The sequence below is a fragment of the Prionailurus bengalensis genome, chromosome E4 (assembly GCF_016509475.1).
Source record: "Prionailurus bengalensis isolate Pbe53 chromosome E4, Fcat_Pben_1.1_paternal_pri, whole genome shotgun sequence".
In the NCBI taxonomy this organism is placed as follows: Eukaryota; Metazoa; Chordata; class Mammalia; order Carnivora; family Felidae; genus Prionailurus; species Prionailurus bengalensis.
In genome coordinates, this window is record NC_057360.1 from 44,318,016 (window position 1) to 44,336,323 (window position 18,308).

Sequence of the window (18,308 nt, forward strand, 5' to 3'; positions counted from 1 at the left end):
GAATGGATGAGGAATCAGGAGCTCCGTTTGAGGAGCTGGGTTAATGAATTGACAGTGAATGAAGAAGACACTCTGTGAGGCTCGTATCACCTGCTACTTACCTCAAGCAGACAGGAGATGCCCTGGCCTGTGCTCCCCCTTGGGTGGTCTTCGATGGGATCAAGGTCCAGTTCAAGAGCCTGAGTGGCCACGTAGGAAAAGGGTGGGTCCTGCCTCCTGGCAGCTACATCCCACTTGCGGGATGAGAAGTCCCTCCTTGACGTCTTTGCAGGTGTTGCGGTGCCCGTGGGTCCTGATGCCTCTGGGGCCTGGCCCACTCATCAGATACACCTTGGATGAATGTTTCACAGGTCCCATAGTTTATAGGCCTTGGTTTAACAGCTGCACACCCCAGCCTGGAGGGGTGGAATTTCAGCGGGCATTATGGGAGTGGCAGAAGCTGCCTAGAGTGGCCAGGTGGTGAATCAAGAAGAACATGGGCTGCAGATTTAGATGGGCTCTGCTCTCCAGGCCCTACTCAGCTGCTTACTAGCAGTGGGACCACAGATCTGTTCCTTAACCCCTCTAAGCCTCAGTTTTATAATCTGTAAAATGGGAGTAGCGTAGGTGGTATGTGAGAGAAGGTATGTGAAAGCACATAGCACAATGCTGTTATTTTCAGGACCCCTGAGGAATAGTACAGGGGGGAGCAGACAAGCCAAGGGAAGATGCTGCGATGGAAAAGGGGTGTGGGCTTATCTCCATGCAGAGGGGTGGGGGTGGGCGCCACACCAGCTCACCACAGCAGCCACAGAACATGTTATCGGCCCCGGGGAGGGGGGTGGGAAAGCAGGAGGAGGAAGTGAGGGCATCCTGCTGGGTGTGCCCAATCTCCATGGACAGCCTGCTGGAGGGAGGACAGCCAGGGCGGGCTCTGTTGGGGGCGCCCATTGTGTTCAACTGGGTGGTGTTGCCGTGACAGGGTGGGTGTGAAGTTCCCCGACCAAACCACACCCCTGAAGGGTGGTGTCAGGGAGGCAGCCAGGAGAACACAGACGCTCCGCCTCTCTAGGCCTGTTTCCTCATTTGCCAAAGGAGAATCCTGATCCGCGTTGAGTCTGCTAGATTTCTAAAATCAAGCGAGTTCTGGGTGGGTTTTTCCCAAACCATGGCTCCTGCACTCCGGGCCACACACGGGCAGCATGGAGACAAGATTGAGAAGCTGGGCGGCAGGGAGGTTGGGAGAAATGCAGGGAAATAACGAGGGACTGAGTTGCCGAGACCCCAGAATTCACCCCTGAACCCGCTGCACAGCGTGAAGGACACTGACCCCCAGCTGCTTCTTCAGTTTTGTTCTTCCCTTACCCTTCCCTAGGGGGAGAGGGCACCAGGGGAGCCCTTGGGAAGGACTCAACAGAACAGCCCGGGAATTTCCTCTCAGTTCTGCACATATGGACAGGGCTCTAGGCAACTTACTGCACTCCTTAGTCCTGGTTGTCTCACTTGTAAAATGTAGGTAATAAACTCCATCTCACAGAGTTCTGGTTCATGAGGATGAAGAGACCGTGCATGCCAAGTTCTCACCACGGAGGGGGTGCTGAGAACATGTTGGTTGTCCCCATGCTCCAGGAGAGGAGGCTGATTCTTTCAATTATTGTAGAAGGACAGCCCCCTGTCCCTTTCTGGTTCACTCATTTGTTTGACAAATATATACAGTTCACCCCTGAGCAACGTCAGGGTTGGGGGCGCTGACCCCCCTGCACAATAAAAAATCTGAGTATAACTTTTGACATCCCCAAACCTTCACCACTGATAGCCTACTGTTGACCGGAAACCTTACCAAGAACATGAACAGTCGATTAACTCAGTTTTGTATGTTATGTGTATTATACACTGCATTCTTACAATAAAGTGAGCTAGAGAAAAGAAAATGTTATGAAGAAAATCATAAGGGAGAGAAAATACATTTACAGCACTGGACTGTATTTATCGAAAAAGAATTGGTGCATAAGTGGATCCATGCAGTTCAAACCTGTATTTATTGTTCAAGGATCAGCTGAACTGACTTAATTATGTGCAAAATTCTGTGGCTGGTGATGTGGGGCCTGAACTGATGCTCACGTGCCCTTGGTCCCCTGGGTCTGGGTGAATTACTGTCTTTTCCATCAGCATATGCTGGGACTGTGTGTACATTCCTTTCTCTCCAGCTCTATTGTTACTTCCTTGAGGAGATGGACCCCGGCTTGCATTTCTCTGCATCTCCCTTAGCATCTAAAGACTATGTTTTCCATAGCAACCCTCTGTGAGCCAATGCTGCTCTGCTGATTCACCAGATTTGTGGTCGGTGCCCATGTGCTGGGCATGTTCATATTAGTCTCACTGCAAGCCTGAAAGGTAGTTATTGTTCCCATTTCACAGGTGAGGAGACTGAGGTTTAGAGCTATTTCCCCAGGGCTGGCCCGGCTAGGCAGTGGCACCGCTGGAATTTGACCTCTGATTGTTCTCACCGTGAGCCCATGGAATTAGTTTTTACCCCGTGGGGCTGGTGCTCCCTATGCTTGGTCAGGGAGGCCTTTGGGAGGGTGTGGTCGTACCCTTTCTCATCCACTGTGTGCCCACTCTCACTTCTGTGTTCCAGAATGTCTGTAAACCCCCGGAGGAGACGCAGCGCCCGCCCACACTGCAGGAGATCAAACAGAAGATTGACAGCTACAATACCCGGGAGAAGAACTGCCTGGGCATGAAGCTGGTGCGTCGGGCCCGCCCCCATCCACGACCCCGGCCACGCCCCCGGTCACTTGGGCTCCCCTGCTACCCCTCTAGGTTCTGGGGCGGCCCTTCTGAGGCCCCTCCCCTTTCCCCAGGCCTGGGGGCTTGTGCAAGGCTGAGAACCCAAGCGGTCAGGGACCCACCCCCCGGGGCTGCAGGGAAGAATGGGCTTTAGAATAAGATCCAAATCCGTCTCTGGCTCTTCCCACTTTTCGCTTTGGGAACCTTCTTAACGTCCCTAAGCTTCAGTGTGAAAGAGGTATTGGTGCCCACTTGTCGAAGCTGTCCTGAGATTTAAGTAATATAGAGTGACCTGGTACTGCTCCGCCCTCAGGAAGGCCTCACAAGGGCGGTTCGCAGCCCCTCGTCCTCTCCCTCTTGGTTGTTGCACGGTTACAGCCTGCGTCTCAGGAGGCTTCCTTGGACTGTGCAGCGCTCTGAGCAGGGAGGCACCGACTCTGTGCCAGGCTAGCGAAGGCCATCTTCAGTGGGAAGGGAAGGGGAGGAGAAGGTAGAAGAACGCTGCCCCCTGCTGGAGGCTGGTAGCAACTGGCTCTGGGGGCTTCGGCCAGAGGGTACGCTAGAAAATCCAGTCTCCGGTGGACCTGGGCGTTAAGTCTTGCAGGCTGCTGGTTTGGAAAGAAATACAGGAGGAAATCCAATGGGCTGGTTCTCCAGGGGCCTCTTTACAGAGCCTTCCTGCTCCTCCCTGGTTTGGAGGGGCAAACTAGAGAGGACGCTCCAGACCCTGCTTCCCAGGAGTGGGGACTCACCAAAGGCAGGGGATTGGGACAGGGAGCCTGAGCCCCCAGAGCGAAAGCCACGGCAGCTCCTCGTGTCCCCCCTGGTTGCTGGATACTGCGTGCCTTCTCTTGGCCCGATGCGGGGCTGGCAGGGGGACAGTGTCTCTGCCCTCCAGCACCTCCAGGTCAGCAGAGATGGGAAGGAACTCGGGGAGACAGGTGGGGGGCTGACTGGGATAGAACTGTTATTAGGAAAGGCCTCTGCAACCACCCCACCCCCTGCCCCCGATCCAGGGCAGTGGCCCAGAGTGGCAGCTAGGATCATGGAAGTCAGACTGGAGCTGACCCACGGGGCACCCCCCACCTTCTTCCTCAGAGTGAAGATGGCACCTACACGGGTTTCATCAAAGTGCATTTGAAACTTCGGCGGCCAGTGACCGTGCCTGCGGGGATCCGGCCCCAGTCCATCTACGATGCCATCAAGGAAGTGAACCTGGCGGCCACTACGGACAAGCGGACGTCCTTCTATCTTCCTCTGGATGCCATCAAGCAGCTGCACATCAGCAGCACCACCACGGTCAGTGAGGTCATCCAGGGGCTGCTCAAGAAGTTCATGGTTGTGGACAATCCCCAGAAGTTTGCACTTTTTAAGCGGATACACAAGGACGGGCAAGGTATGAGAGAGCAAGCTCCCGGCCAGAAACCACCTCTCCCATTGAACCCCTGACAGACCTGGGTGGGAGGACTGGGCTTCCTCTGGGCACTGCACTCCAGCCACGTGGAAGGGCCACACAGGCACTCTGGGCAGAGAGCTGGACGGGGAGCACGCGCCTGCTCTCGGTGCCCCTCACTTTATACGTGACTGCAGGAAACCCACACCCTGGGCTCCCACTTCCTGATCTGTGGAATGGGAGAGCACCCGCCTGCCACTGCTAATCTTTTGGGAGGTGATGCAAGTGGAAACAAGTTTCCAGCTCTCAGCAGACACCAAAAATAAAAGGTCACTCCCTATGTCTTCTCATCAGGTTCATTTCATTAGGTTGGAAGGTTGGCTACTTCCAGTTATAACCACCCTGCGTCTTATTTCCGGGTCTGTCCTCCTCCCCATCTCTGATGAGCCCCTAACTCTCTCTCTTGGTTTGCAGTGCTCTTCCAGAAACTCTCTATCGCTGATTGCCCCCTGTACCTGCGCTTGCTGGCTGGGCCTGACAATGACGTCCTCAGCTTTGTGCTCAAGGAGAATGAAACTGGAGAGGTGGAGGTAGGTCTGGGCCCCTTTGCTGGTTGCACAAACCCAGCCCTCAGGGCACACTGGATGGGGCACCCTCGTGGGCGTCATCCTCCCTACCCAGCATAGCTGGGGGCCCTGTGGAGGCAGCTGGGAAAATGGGCTGAGAAAGAGCCGGGGTAAGTGCTAGGCCAAGGAGGTTCAGTGTCCAAAGCCAGGATTGTAAGCGTCCTGGGGGATGCAAGTCAGCGCCTGTGTCTGGCAAGGTCTGTGGAAAGAAAGGATTTCATGGGCTTTATTTCTGAACACCCAGGGTGGAGGGGCACTGGGAAGCTCCTCTGTCCGGGCCCAGGTTGGTTTTGCTCCAGGATGGCCTGAGGCCCAGCAAGCTCCATGCCACACACACTGAGCCGTGCGTCTCTTCCTGGCTCTTAAAAACGGACCTCCTTCCTCAAAGGGGAGTTCATCAGAGTGCAGTGTGGTGGCACGAACTAGGGTGAAATCAGGCTGGCGCCCTGCGCGGCCTGGGATACTTGGGAGTTGGAGTCACGGAGGAGTGGCCGAGGGCGGGGGAGCATCCTCGGCGTTTGGCACACTGTGTTCAGTGGAGGCCTAGGGTTAGGGGTCACCGTGGAGATTCGGGGCATCTAGGCAGGTGTTAGGGCTCTGTCCCCTCTCCCTGCTTCAGTCAGGCAGCTGGGCTTCCATCTGACTTACACACTGGAGTCAGATTTTCGGAAAAAGTACTCTGCTGAAAACGTCTGAATGCTGCAGGCCTGGTGCAAAGCTCACGGGCCTGGGAGTTCAGAGACGGGGCTCTAATTCCAGTTCTGCTGCTGCAGCTCTGTCCCAGTAGCTCTACCACCTTCCCTCTGTGGGCTTCGGTCTCCTCAGTTATGCAATGTGGGGATCAAACTAGATAAACCTGAATATTCTTTTGTGCTCAAAAGAGCTTAGGAGTCAAAACCTCTGGCTCCACAGAGTGGGGCGGGGGGCTCTGCTCCTGGGTCAGCCTGAGAGCAGTGACGCTTGCCTTCCGTCCCGGGAGGCCAGGTCCCATCGGGGCAGGCCTGGGCCAACCGGGCTCTACAGAGCTTTACAGGTTATGTTACCTCGTTATCTGCTCTGCCAGCCAAGGGAGGCGGAGACCCTAAGCCCGTGGCAGATGAACAAGCAGGCTGCGAAGGGCGCAGTGATGTGCCCAAGATCCCATGGTGGAGTCAGGCTGAAACACAGTCTCCGGGGGCTGAGTCCAGCTCCATCTGCCTCTTGGGGGTCTGCACGCTGAGAGCCTGTCGCTCATCGCCCCACAGCAGACAGCTAGAGAGGCCAGCAGGGGCCCCGGGCGGCTCTAGCATCTGAGATCTGAACAGATCTCAGCTGCTACAGAGAAAATGGAAGACGGTTGATTCTCCAAATAAAACACCGCACATGGACTGGTACATCTTGGTCATGAGATGCCAGGATTTGAAATTTGGTTGCTGGTATGACAAGGGAAACCCAAGCTTTATCCACTGCACTTGCCTATTCGGTAGCAAACCGTGTGTGAACCGTGTGAACCGGGGAGGCAGCGTGGGCCCCTCAGGTCGTGCGGCTTCTGACCTGTCTCCTGTTCTGTTTCTCCCCCATCTCCCTCGTGCCTCGCAGTGGGACGCCTTCTCCATCCCTGAACTCCAGAACTTCCTCACGATCCTGGAAAAAGAGGAGCAGGACAAAATCCAACAAGTGCAGAAGAAGTATGACAAGTTTAGGCAGAAACTGGAGGAGGCCTTAAGAGAATCCCAGGGCAAACCTGGGTAACCGGTCCTGCTTCCTCTTCTGGTGCCCGAGGATTTATTTTTATGATTATTATTTTGCAACAGACACTTTTTCTCAGGACACCTCTGGTGGGTGCATTTGTGCCCACCTGGCAGTTCCAGATGTGGCACGAAACCTCTGAGGGGCGCAGGTGCGCGCAGGCCAGGCGCTGCCTGCCGCTCGCTGCTGAGGAGGGGGATGGGGGACAGAGCAGCCTCGGTCCTGGGCGATCCTCCCGGAAGCCAACCGGCTGCCTCTGTCATCACCGAACCGCAATTGTTCGCACCAGCCGGCAAAGGAAAGAAGAAAGGTTTTAGAGCTGTTATGTTCTTTCTCTGGCTTTTATTCTTCTTCAGTTTCTCTCGTATTTGCCGCCCACAGACCTTTATTTATGAGTCAAAAATTGTAGCATATTCCTCTAGCACATCTGAGCTGAGCCCTGGAAAGCAGGATAATGCTCGTAAAAGGACTGTTTCCCAATGTGCCCATTGTTCATGCTCAAGGGAAGGTTATAAAGCCACTGGCCCCAGATGCTCAGGTAGGGAGCACCAAAGCCTGAGGCTGGCTCGGAGGCTTCCGGAGAAGCCGCAGCCCGCCCTGGCCCTCATCGCTCAAGAGTCCGTGCACGTAAACCCAAAGGCATATGTTATCTGCGCAAGTGTGACAGTCACGTCTTTGTCGTGAACAGACAAGTGTTTGTTTTTAAGTTACAGTTTTGAATTTGACATTGCCATCATCATGTGTTTCCACCGAAGGGAAACCAACCATTCACCATTTTGAATGTCTCCTGTGAGAATGGAAATCAGGTGGTCTGAGAAAGCCGAGAGACGTCGCAGAGAAGTGTGTCCAACTTGCCTTTGGCCTTCCCCCAGCTAGCAAGCTGGGGAGGGCCTGGCTGCCTTGCTGTCCCCCTTGGGCTGCAGCACGGCCTGTCTGCTTCCGCCAGGACTCAGGTGCTGTCCGAGGAGGCGCCTTGACTACAGACCGGGGAACCTCCAGCTCAGCCACCAGGGGAGTCCTTTTGTGTTCTGAAGCCCGGCCCGCCCGTGGCACTGCGCTCAGTGAGCCTGTGGGCTGGCTTCCCGCTGACCTCAGTGCCTTTTTGTTTTCAGAGAGAGGAGCAGGGTGCATTTGCTTGATGCTCTACTGCCAGCTTGCTCCTGCCAGGAAGTGGCCCACGGCGGTGTGGGGGGCAAGGCAGGAGAGCCCTCCCTCCAAGGCTGGTGCAAGAGTCAAAGACCTTCCCATCTGAGATCCTGGGCTTTGACTCCCAAGAAGTGATGTCAACCGCAGGGACAGGGTGGGTCAGATTCCTAACTTACATCTGTACTGGCTCCCCGTTCAGGTGCAAACTTAAAAATGAACTAGCTAAACAACTGAAGCGAGCAGCCAGGACTGCAAAGACACTCCAGTGCGGAGGGAGAAGGACTTTTAACTTCCAAAGCAGGGACGGTTTTCCCATCCAGCCTCTCAGAGATCACTTCTTCGCTCCTCTGCCTTCCCAGGTCCTGCTTGGGTCAGGTTGAGCCCCAGCTTGTGTAGCCTCAGAAGTTCCCTCCCTGACCCTTGCTGCATCCTCACTGCCCCTGATCCCAGAAGGAATGCTGACCCCTTGTCATCCAAACTGTGTCTGTCGTCTTCAAAGCTGCAGAAGCAAGACGAGCTAGCAGCTCAAGATTTTTGAGAACCCCCCTCCCCGCTCCCCACACCCTGGTTATCTGCCATCTCCTGCTCAGCCTTATCGCTTCCCTCCCTTAAGAAATCTCTCCCTGTTGTATATTAAAGGGAGTGGGTAGAGAGCCCCTTTTTCCTTCATGCTGCATGTCTGTAACATTAATGGAAGGCACGGCTCCTGCTGCAGCCACTGTGAATGCTGCTGAGGGCCTCCCTCTGATGGGGTGGCCATTTTATTTTTGAGAAGGAAAAAAAAGTCACGTCCATATATACATAAGGGCATATAGCTATATATACAGAGATAGGGGTGTTTATGAAATAAGATTATGGGAAAATTCCGACTTTATATAAAGCACAGTTAGACCCAGGACCCGTGCCGAGTCCCGAGCCTCGGAACATAGTCTGTGTGAATTATCCCTTCCCCCCAGAGGTGGGTATGACTGCTGGTAGTGCCTTCTACCCTTGTGTTGCCCAGTGTGTACGTGTTTGTCTTGAGGATATTTTCTTTTTAAGTGTCTTTCTTAGATGGGTTTAAAAAAAAGTAATAAAAGCTTGTTGCAAAAAGGATTCAGACTGGAGACATCTTTGGCCTTCACCATCTCCGGGAAACTGGGAGCTGGGAGAGAGGGTGGGAACAGGGAAGGGCACACGCTTCTTGGCAGAGTCACATTCCCTTTTGCCAGCGAACAGAGGAGTGAAGGCTGCTCTTCAGATAATCTGGAGAAAACGGACGGGACGCATGGGCCAGAGGGTGTTGCCCCGGTGACCGGCTGTCCTGCACACCCCCAGAGCAGGAGAGGAAAGGGGATGTGCTACAGAAGGGGATCCTGAGTGAGAAGAGAGGAGGGAGCTTTCTGGAGCTAAAGATGATTACACATGAGGACAGACTACTGATGTGGACAAGGATTCTTCTATTTCTCGAATTATTTAAAAATAAGGCAGATATGGGCGCCTGGGTGGCTCAGTCGGTTAAGCGTCCGACTTCAGCTCAGGTCATGATCTCACGGTCCGTGGGTTCGAGCCCCGCCATCGGGCTCTGTGCTATCAGCTCGGAGCCTGGAGCCCGTTTCAGATTCTGTGTCTCCCCCTCTCTCTGCCCCTCTCCCACTCACATTCTGTCTCTATCAAAAAATGAATAAACCAAAAATAAATAAATAAGGCAGATAGGACGTGCCTCTGAGAGTTTAAGATCAGCTCACCTGGAGGAGGGCAAATGAGGTGAGTAAAAAGACCCTTTCATATTAGCATTATCTAACTTCCGTCAGAGAAACAGCTCTGTAATCACAGAAGCAACCACATAAAGTTGTTAACAGAGATTCCTGCCTGCCTTCCAGTGCTGACAGCCAGCTCACTCCCTATCTCCCTGGAGGAGAGAACACTGTATCCAATAGACGTTCCTAAAGTTACCCAAGAATGGGGCACATCTGTAACATTTGTTCATCTAGACCGCCAAGAAGTATGTCTTTCAGTAACTTTGCCAAAACCTAGACATGAACCAGTTTCTGCTTTTCACTGAAATTCATCTGGTAACAGCATGGGATTAATAAGTTCAAAGTTATGGATTTGACCTCAATAGTGTTTGGCTTAGCACATAGGAAAAACAAACAAACAAACCAACAAACAAAACCCCAATTCATTAAACAGCCTAACCTTCCCCAGCCTTCTTACATGTATGTATCTGTGGCGCTCACCAGGGGGAAAGGGAAGATGACCTAATGCAAATGTGTCATCATTACTGGAAAAACCAAAGCACACGTCCTGACAGGACTGTCCTAGCAGAATTCTAGGTTAAATCACAGTTAGAAGTGGATGTTCATTTTAGACCCACCCTCACTGCTTACTGGCTTTGTGTCTTTAACAGAGATCAACAAGGCAAGACACAACCTCTCTGAGCCTCCAATCCCACCAAGACTGTGCAAAGCAAATCATGTTTGTGAAAGAACCTTATAAAGTACTCCATGTTATCTGTATTCATATAAGGACCATATTTCATCACTACTATTCACACCATACTCCCTCAGATCAAACTGTCTGTCCAAAGGTTTTGTTGTAATAGGACCTCGTTTGGGGTCAATTTCCAAAATCCCTTCCTCGGTTCCATATGCCTGTGCTGGCAGAGAGAGGATTAGTAAAATTAAGGGGTTTACCTACAGCAAGTCACAAGTGACTAGCACTATTATTCTGGGTCTAATAATGAAAGGTAGGTGGTGTCACACGCACTTTCATATCCCTTTCTTCCTTTCCAGCCCCAGATGGGTAATTTGCAAATATTTGCATATGTTCAAGTCTTTCTTATCTCAATTAAAAAAAAACAAATAGTGAGATGAGAAAGGAAAGAAAGAAGTAAATTGAACTCTAATTGTTTTTTGATGGTAAAACCAAAGGACTCTCAGCTCCCTCCGCTCTCGTTCCTTCCTTTTGTACAAGGAGAGCTTTGGTCACAGAAGTGACTTCTGGACCAGCGTGGTGGTTCTGAACCTTTTTGGCAGTGATCCTGCTGGGAATGTGGCAAAAGCATGATAACCTCTCTTAGGAAAAGGATCATACAAAAAAATCTTGTGTACCATTTCAGGGAGTTCACAGATCCTCTGAAGACCAACTAAAGACCTCTTCCATGAGTCCCCAGTTAAGTTCAGGGCTGAAGAAAGCATCTGTTGGATAAGACTCTTCCCTGTGACAAGGCCGTCATGCTGCAGCCACATCACAATCTACCATCACCAGTGGCAGCGTGCCAGCGCTGGGGAAGAAGTCGCTATTGTTGAGAAACCCGTGTGCTTTTAGGATTTATTTTTATCTAGCCCAAATGTTGCTGCAACTTAGGGCCAAGACTTTCTTCTTTTGCCTTGCTCCATGGCAGAGAACAGCTGAGTTCTGCTTCTATGCGACTAACCCTTTACAGATGTGAAGGGACTATTTTTGGGCAAGAGGCTGTGGGCTATTTGCTTAGAGGGGCTTTAAAACACTGGAAGTCCCTGCCTGAGCTTTGGATGGGCCATCTGGCCTTGAAAGCAGGAAAGGCACTAAACCCACTGAAATCACATGTATAGAAAAGGGACCTCCACACAACCTCTTATGTCAATTTAAATTGGCGTATGACTGGGGCACCTGGGTGGCGCAATCGGTTAAGTATCTGATTCTCAATTTCAGCTTAGCTCATGATCTTGCGGTTTGCAAGTTCGAGCTCCGCGTCGGGCTCTCTGCTGACAGCTCAGAGCCTGGAGCCTGCTTCAGATTCTGTGTCTCCCTCTCTCTCTCTGCCTCTCCTCTGCTCGTGCTCTCTCTCTCAAAAATAAATAAATATTAAGAAAACAATTAAATTGGCGTATGACTTGAAAATTTTACTACAACATTTTAGCTAAGTGGAGGAAACAAGAGGGAAATCAGATTTAGATTAGAATAAAAATTTATTTTGGTAAAGAATTATATTGTTTCATTTGTAAAAGCTGAAAATGCTCATATAAATTACCAGCCCAGAGCTTGATTTCCACTGGATCGTCCGCATGAAACAAGAGTCTGTTACTTCTTCTTGCCAGGTTTGGGGGCCTTTTCGAGGCCTTGGATGTGTTTCCGAGGAAGCTGATACTCTTCTACAATCCAAAAAGCAGAAACTCCAAGCTCGCTCTTCTCCTGCTCCCTCCCTGCCACCTCCTGCCCTTGGCCCCTCACCCCCATGGGCTGACCCACCGGCACAGCTACCTCCCCGCCCTCTCACCCCACTGTGCGCTCATTTCTGTTGTGACCTTCCGTTCACTCAGCCTCCATCATGTGACCGCTTCTTCTATACCCAGCTCAAACCTAGCTCCTCTGGGAAGCGGTCTGGGATGGACCATTTATCCTTATACCTCATGGCTGAAACGTGTATTTTATCAATTTTCACACTGATAGCCACTTTCTAGGGTATACTTGAGGCATTTATAATTTTCTCATGAGACAGAATGTATGCATCTGTGTTTAGTCATGTGCTTGGCTATTTTCCTCTGTATTTCTTCTTAGTATCTCAGATAGGAATTCTTCACTTAAAGGGGTCAACTCCAAAAGTTAGCTACAGGGTCCTGCCTTAAGCCCTAAAATACATTTGCTTATTGAGCATTTACTATGCCAGGCTCTGAGCACGAAAAGGATGAAGGCAAGGTCTCTGACTTAAGTTGCTCCGTCTAGCAGAGCGCTAATATTAGGAAAAACTGGACAAGTTGCAGATGCTAACCAGAAACATAAACACAACTGGAAAGTGATACATTGGCAATTTCTTAAATGCTAATTTAAGGACAGAAAAAAAGTGGGGCTGCTCTAAAACAGGCTTTGTTTGACCCCTAAGCTGGGCCAATGAGCCCAGATGTGGTTGGGCAGATATGGGCTGTGGGAGGGTGGGCGCACCAGGCAAGGGAACAGAGACAAAAGCACCAACTGTGAATGTGCCTGGCACATCTGGGGAACAGCAAGGGCGGCAGCATGGCAGAGGCCCAGGGGTGGGGGAGAGAGCTGCCAGAGACCCCGAGGGGAAGATGATCTGGACTGGGAGGGTCTTATTTACTGAGTGTAGGAACTTATTCTGAAGGCAGTGACAAGGCATAAGGAGTTTTTACAGGAGAGTGATGCAATCTCGTTTGTTTTAGAAAGCTGACTCAGACAGACATGGCGTGAACTGAGGACAAACTGGAGGCTGGATGCCCCAGACGTGGTAGAAAGAACTCAGGCTCTACAGTGTGACAAACCAAAGTTCAGAGCTGGGCTACAACACCAAACAATTGAGTATCTCAGGGCAAGGTACTGAATCTCTCTGAAGCTCAGTTTCCTCATCTGCAAAATAGAAACACTTCTGCAGCATCGTCAGATTAAGAGAGATCATGCCTGCATGAAGCCCAGCAAAGTACCTAGCCCAGTCTGGATGCTCAAAAAATGTTTTATAAAAGGGAGAACCAGGAAGAAAACTACTCCGAGAGCATGGTGGAGAGAGCTCTGAATTTGGGGGGGCGGGGTGGGGGGGCGGGGCAAAGGATCTGGCTCAAGTATTAGCTCCAACTCTTGCTGGCCAAGAACCATATGGCCACAAAGATTATGAAGACTGGCGTGAGTTGAATTGGCGGGAAGATTTCTGCTCCTTCAGAGGGGATGCTCACCAAGCAACAGGCGGCTGAGGTGATGGATCTGGTTTCCCTGGATCTGGACCTGCAGGCTGTCCTTGGCCCCAGGGGCAGGTGTGACGGTCGCACTAGCCTGGCATCGCTGCTGGAGGATGGCGGCCACTGAACACGGGTCCAGGCCATAGGCCTCCAAGTTCCGGACCACAGTCACCTGTGGGGACAGAAGACTGATGGCAGGTGCAAACACAGGCCCTCCCCTTCACGGAGCCTTCTGGAGCCTCCGCAGCTCTCCACCCTCTATGTTCACCATCCCCACACCCACGGTACCTTTTCCTCCACGTGGTACTTTTATTTTTATGCTTATTGTTTCTTTCTATCCCATCCAATATATATACTTAATGGAATACTCTCTATCCCACATGTAACATGTGGGAACTTTTTAAAAAGTTTTTTTATGGGGCACTTGGGTGGCTCAGCCAGTTAAGCGTCCAACTTCAGCTCAGGTCATGAACTTGCTTTTGTGAGTTCGAGCCCCGTGTCAGGCTCTGTGCTGACAGCTCAGAGCTGTCTTCGGATTCTGTGTCTCCCTCTCTCTGCCCCTCCTCTGCTCACACTCTGTCTCTCTCTCTCTCAAAAATAAATAAAGATTAAAAAAAATTCTTTTTAAGTTCTTTTATTATGAAGAGTTAAAAACATAAATAAAAGTAGAACTGATTACTGAGCTCCTATGTTCCCATCACTGGCTGCAATAATTATCAACTCAGGACCAACCTCGATTCACCTAGACCCCTGTCCATATTACTTTAAAGCAAATCCTCCTGCACATCAGATCATTTTATCTACAAATGCTTTTGTACATATCTCTAAAAGATAAGGGTTCTTTCAAAGACAAAGACAAAACCATCATCACACCTAAAAATGAATGGACAATAATTCGTTAATATCAAGCATTTCATCAGGAACACATTACATTTTTCTATTATTCATCAACTTCACAAATGACATATATATCATTTTGAGATTTAAAAAGAACATCAACACTTAAAATCACAATTCTCTCTTTTTGAAACAAGTTCTCTCGCATTATTTGTGACTAGAGAGAGATGGTCGAGTATGTTACCATCAGGAGTGGGCTGGGGAGGGCTGCTCTCGATAAAGTTACAGGTTCCAAATAACCCAGGCCTGTCAAGGGACTCCAGCCCCAGAGAATCTCAGAATTGATAAGACATCAGAGGTCACACCTATTTCAGCACCCCCATCTGATGCATGAACTCCTGGCTACATCTTCCCTCAAGTGGTTGCCCAATCTTTGCTTGTGGACCTCCAGAGACATTAACTCCCTATTTTGCAAAGCACCAATTTTAATTTTGGACAATTCTAACTGCAATCATCAATATTAAAACTTAATGTTTAAATAAGTTAATACAAGCATTCCCTGATTTTTCAGAGTACACGGTATGCCACTTGGCTCTTATGAAAAGTCCTACATTAGTACCTGTTTTTGCTGATTCAAATCCACAGGGTTTTCACTTTTGTAAAAAAAAAAATGTGAAAAGGGAAAATAGCATTCGGCATTGGTCTTCTGGGAGCCCTCACAGAGGCAGCAGGCACCGAGCAGCAAGAACACCCCGGTCACTCCTTCCCCGGAACTACACTCAGCCACCAGAGCTTTGAACTTTGTGAGCATCTGGGCCTTATCTCCATCTATTCTATGTATTTGTTAGCAAGATGTGTCCTGAGGTATCAGAAAAGCCTAAAAGAAGTTATTTTTGGGGTCCAGGAACACTCAAAATTTTTTCCATATAAATTCACGGTAATTGCTTTTTTTGCTTTACAACCCTTTCAGGTTACAATAGAATTCAGAGGAGTGCTCCACTTTAAATAGTGGGGATTGAAGAAGACACAAAGAAATGGGAAAACATTCCAGCTCATGGATTGGAAGAACAAATATTGTTAAAACATGAATACTACCCAAAGCAATCTGCACATTCAGTGCAATCCCAATCAAAATTGCACCAGCATTCCTCTCAAAGCTAGAACAAACAATCCTAAAATTTGTATGGAACGACAAAAGACCCCAAATAGCCAAAGTAATATTGAAAAAGAAAACCAAAGCAGGAGGCATCACAATCCCAGACTTTAGCCTCTACTACAAAGCTGTAATCATCAAGACAGTATGGTATTGGCACAAAAACAGACACATAGACCAATGGAACACAATAGAGAACCCAGAATTGGACTAACAAATGTATAGGCAACTAATCTTTGACAAAGCAGGAAAGAGTATCCAATGGAAAAAAGACAGTCTCTGTAGCAAATGGTGCTGGGAGAACTGGACAGCAACATGCAGAAGAATGAACCTGGACCACTTTCTTACACCATTCACAAAAATAAACTCAAAATGGATGAAAGACCTAAATGTGAGACAGGCAACCATCAAAACTCTATAGGAGAAAACAGCCAACAACCTCTTTGATCTCAGCCACAGCAATTTCTTGCTTGACACATGTCCAAAGGCAAGGGAATTAAAAGCAAAAATGAACTTTGGGACCTCATCAAGTTAAAAAGCTTCTGCACTGCAAAGGAAACAATCAACAAAAAGAAAAGGCAACCAACGGAATGGGAAAAGATATTTGCAAATGACATATCGGATAAAGGGCTAGTATCCAAAATCTGTGAAGAATTTACCAAACTCAACACCTGAAAAACAAATAATCTAGTGAAGAAATGGGCAGAAGACATGAATAGACACTTTTTCCAAAGAAGGCATCCAGATAGCCAACAGAAACATGAAAAGATGTTCGACGTCACTCATCATCGGGCAAATACAAATCAAAACCACACTGAGGTACCACCTCACACCAGTCAGAATGGCTAAAATTAACAACTCAGGAAACAACAGATGTTGGTGAGGATGTGGAGAAACGGGAACCCTCTTGCACTGTTGGTGGGAATGCAAACTGGTGCAGCCGCTCTGGAAAAGTGTGGAAGTTCCTCAAAAAATTAAAAATAGATCTACCCTATGACCCAGCAATAGCACTGCTAGGAATTTATCCAAGGGATACAGAAGTGCTGATTCATAAGGGCACATGTACCCCAATGTTTATAGCAGGGCTATCAATAATAGCCAAATTATGGATAGAGCCTAAATGTCCATCAACTTACGAATGAATAAAGAAGATGTGGTTTATATATACAATGGAATACTACTTGGCAATAAGAAAGAATGAAATCCTGCCATTTGCAGCAACATGGATGGAACTCGAAGATATCATGCTAAGTGAATTAAGTCAGAGAAAGACAGATATCGTATGTTTTCACTCATGTGTGGAATTTGAGAAACTTAACAGAAGACCATGAGGGAAGGGAAGGGGAAAAAAAATAGTTACAAACAGAGAGTGAAAGAGGCAAACCATCAGAGACTCTTGAATACAGAGAACAAAATGAGGGTTTATGGGAGGGTGGGAGAGAGGGGAAAATGGGTGATGGGCATTGAGGAGGGCACTTGTTGGGATGAGCACTGGGTGCTGTAAGTAAGCGATGAACCACGGGAATCTACCCTCAAAACCAAGAGCACGCTGTACACACTGCATGTTAGCCAATTTGACAATGAATTATTTAAAAACAATAATAAACAAACAAATAGTGGAGAAAACCTACATACATAGAAACTGCTTAGTACAGAGTCTGGCACATAACTACACACTCGAGAAATAGTGCCTATTGCTAATTATTATTGAGGTTATCATTACCGGTTCTCATTCACTGCTTATATGTCAAGCACAATTCTAAGTGCTTCACGCATGTATATTCCTTCACCTGGTCCTCACGGTGCCTTATAAGGTAGGCATTATCACCATTTTTCACATTAGTAAACTCAGGCAAAAAACCATTAACTTTCTCAACGTCAAGCAGCAAGGCAAAAGCCACATTTGAACCCACATGTTCCTAATGCCAAAGCCCACTCTTATAACCATACATTAGAAAGTTCTTTATTCTGAACCCAAGTATGTCTTCTTGGGATTTCCACCCAGTATTCCTACTTGTCTTCTCAAGGCATCTCAGAATGAGCGCACTCCTTTTCCCAAGAACAGCTTTTCATACACTTGAGGACAGACAGAATTTGTTTCCTATGTGTCTGTTGCCAGGCTAAACACACTTCTTTACAAGCTATTTTCACTGAGCAAGGCCCAAGAAGTAACAATGAGAGCTGAAAGCCCATGACAGGTCTAAGAGAAAAATAAAAATAAAATCTTGTTTACCTTTGGAACTAGGCTCTAGCGAGTTTCCCAGCACAAAATCCCAGAGGGAGGGAGTGAGGGGGCAGCATCACCTGTTTTCTATAAGGCCCAGCCCACTTATGCAAGCATGGGTCTTTCATTAACTATCTTTGTGGTGTGCCAATCTAAAATCCTCTAATCACATTGTAGAGAATAAAACTTATAGCAGGGACATTAAATCACCATCTTCCAACATTGTGTCTTTTAAAATTTACCTTTTTATTAGACGCTCTCTGTGCTAGGGTGATGTCAATTGGGCAGATTCTGCCTTTCTTCACAATGGGCTCTTGTCCTGGAAAAGTCACTTGATACACAGGCTGCAATTTTTCCAAACATCTGAAACAGGAGTTCATAAGCTATAGACTGGTAAAGCCAACAGAAGCTATCTCCTCATTCCCCGCTACAAGCGGGCAGCTGGGTGTGAGCCAATTTGCAGGCAGTGGTCTGCCCTGGGCTGCACTCAGAATCACCGACCTCACCCAAGGAGCTGCACCCAAGACCAATTACATCAGAAACTCCAATATTCTTTAAAGATCCCCAGAGCATGGCCAAAGTCAAGGCCCATGGATTCAGGGAAGGGATCATCAGTGACCTGAACCCCTGAAAACTGTCCAGCAGCCTGGCCTTCTGAAAATCTGTCCGGGCTGCCTTGTGGAGTTTACTCCGTCTCAAGACTCTCCTGTACCCAGTGTGCTGAAGTGCTGCTTCACATTTGTGACATGTTCCAATGAATCTTTTAGAGAACTCCTTTACCACA

The 18,308-nt window shown here is 49.0% G+C and overlaps 2 protein-coding genes across 12 annotated transcripts in view; one reads left to right on the forward strand and one right to left on the reverse strand.

Moving 5' to 3' along the window:
• The window catches only part of RASSF5 (Ras association domain family member 5), a 67,038-nt gene extending 58,281 nt beyond the window's left edge, over positions 1–8,757 (forward strand). For both annotated transcript variants that reach the window (XM_043568350.1, XM_043568351.1), the window contains 4 exons: positions 2,618–2,728; positions 3,868–4,165; positions 4,637–4,752; positions 6,367–8,757. In XM_043568350.1, coding sequence (XP_043424285.1) covers positions 2,618–2,728; positions 3,868–4,165; positions 4,637–4,752; positions 6,367–6,519 — 678 coding nt within the window. In that variant the 3' untranslated portion in view covers positions 6,520–8,757. The remainder of the gene's footprint in view (positions 1–2,617; positions 2,729–3,867; positions 4,166–4,636; positions 4,753–6,366) is intronic.
• Positions 8,758–11,575: 2,818 nt separating this feature from the next.
• The window catches only part of EIF2D (eukaryotic translation initiation factor 2D), a 29,101-nt gene continuing 22,368 nt past the window's right edge, over positions 11,576–18,308 (reverse strand). For all 10 annotated transcript variants that reach the window (XM_043568366.1, XM_043568364.1, XM_043568370.1 and 7 more), the window contains 3 exons: positions 17,767–17,887; positions 13,308–13,482; positions 11,576–11,777 (listed from right to left, as the gene is read on the reverse strand). In XM_043568366.1, coding sequence (XP_043424301.1) covers positions 11,707–11,777; positions 13,308–13,482; positions 17,767–17,887 — 367 coding nt within the window. In that variant the 3' untranslated portion in view covers positions 11,576–11,706. The remainder of the gene's footprint in view (positions 11,778–13,307; positions 13,483–17,766; positions 17,888–18,308) is intronic.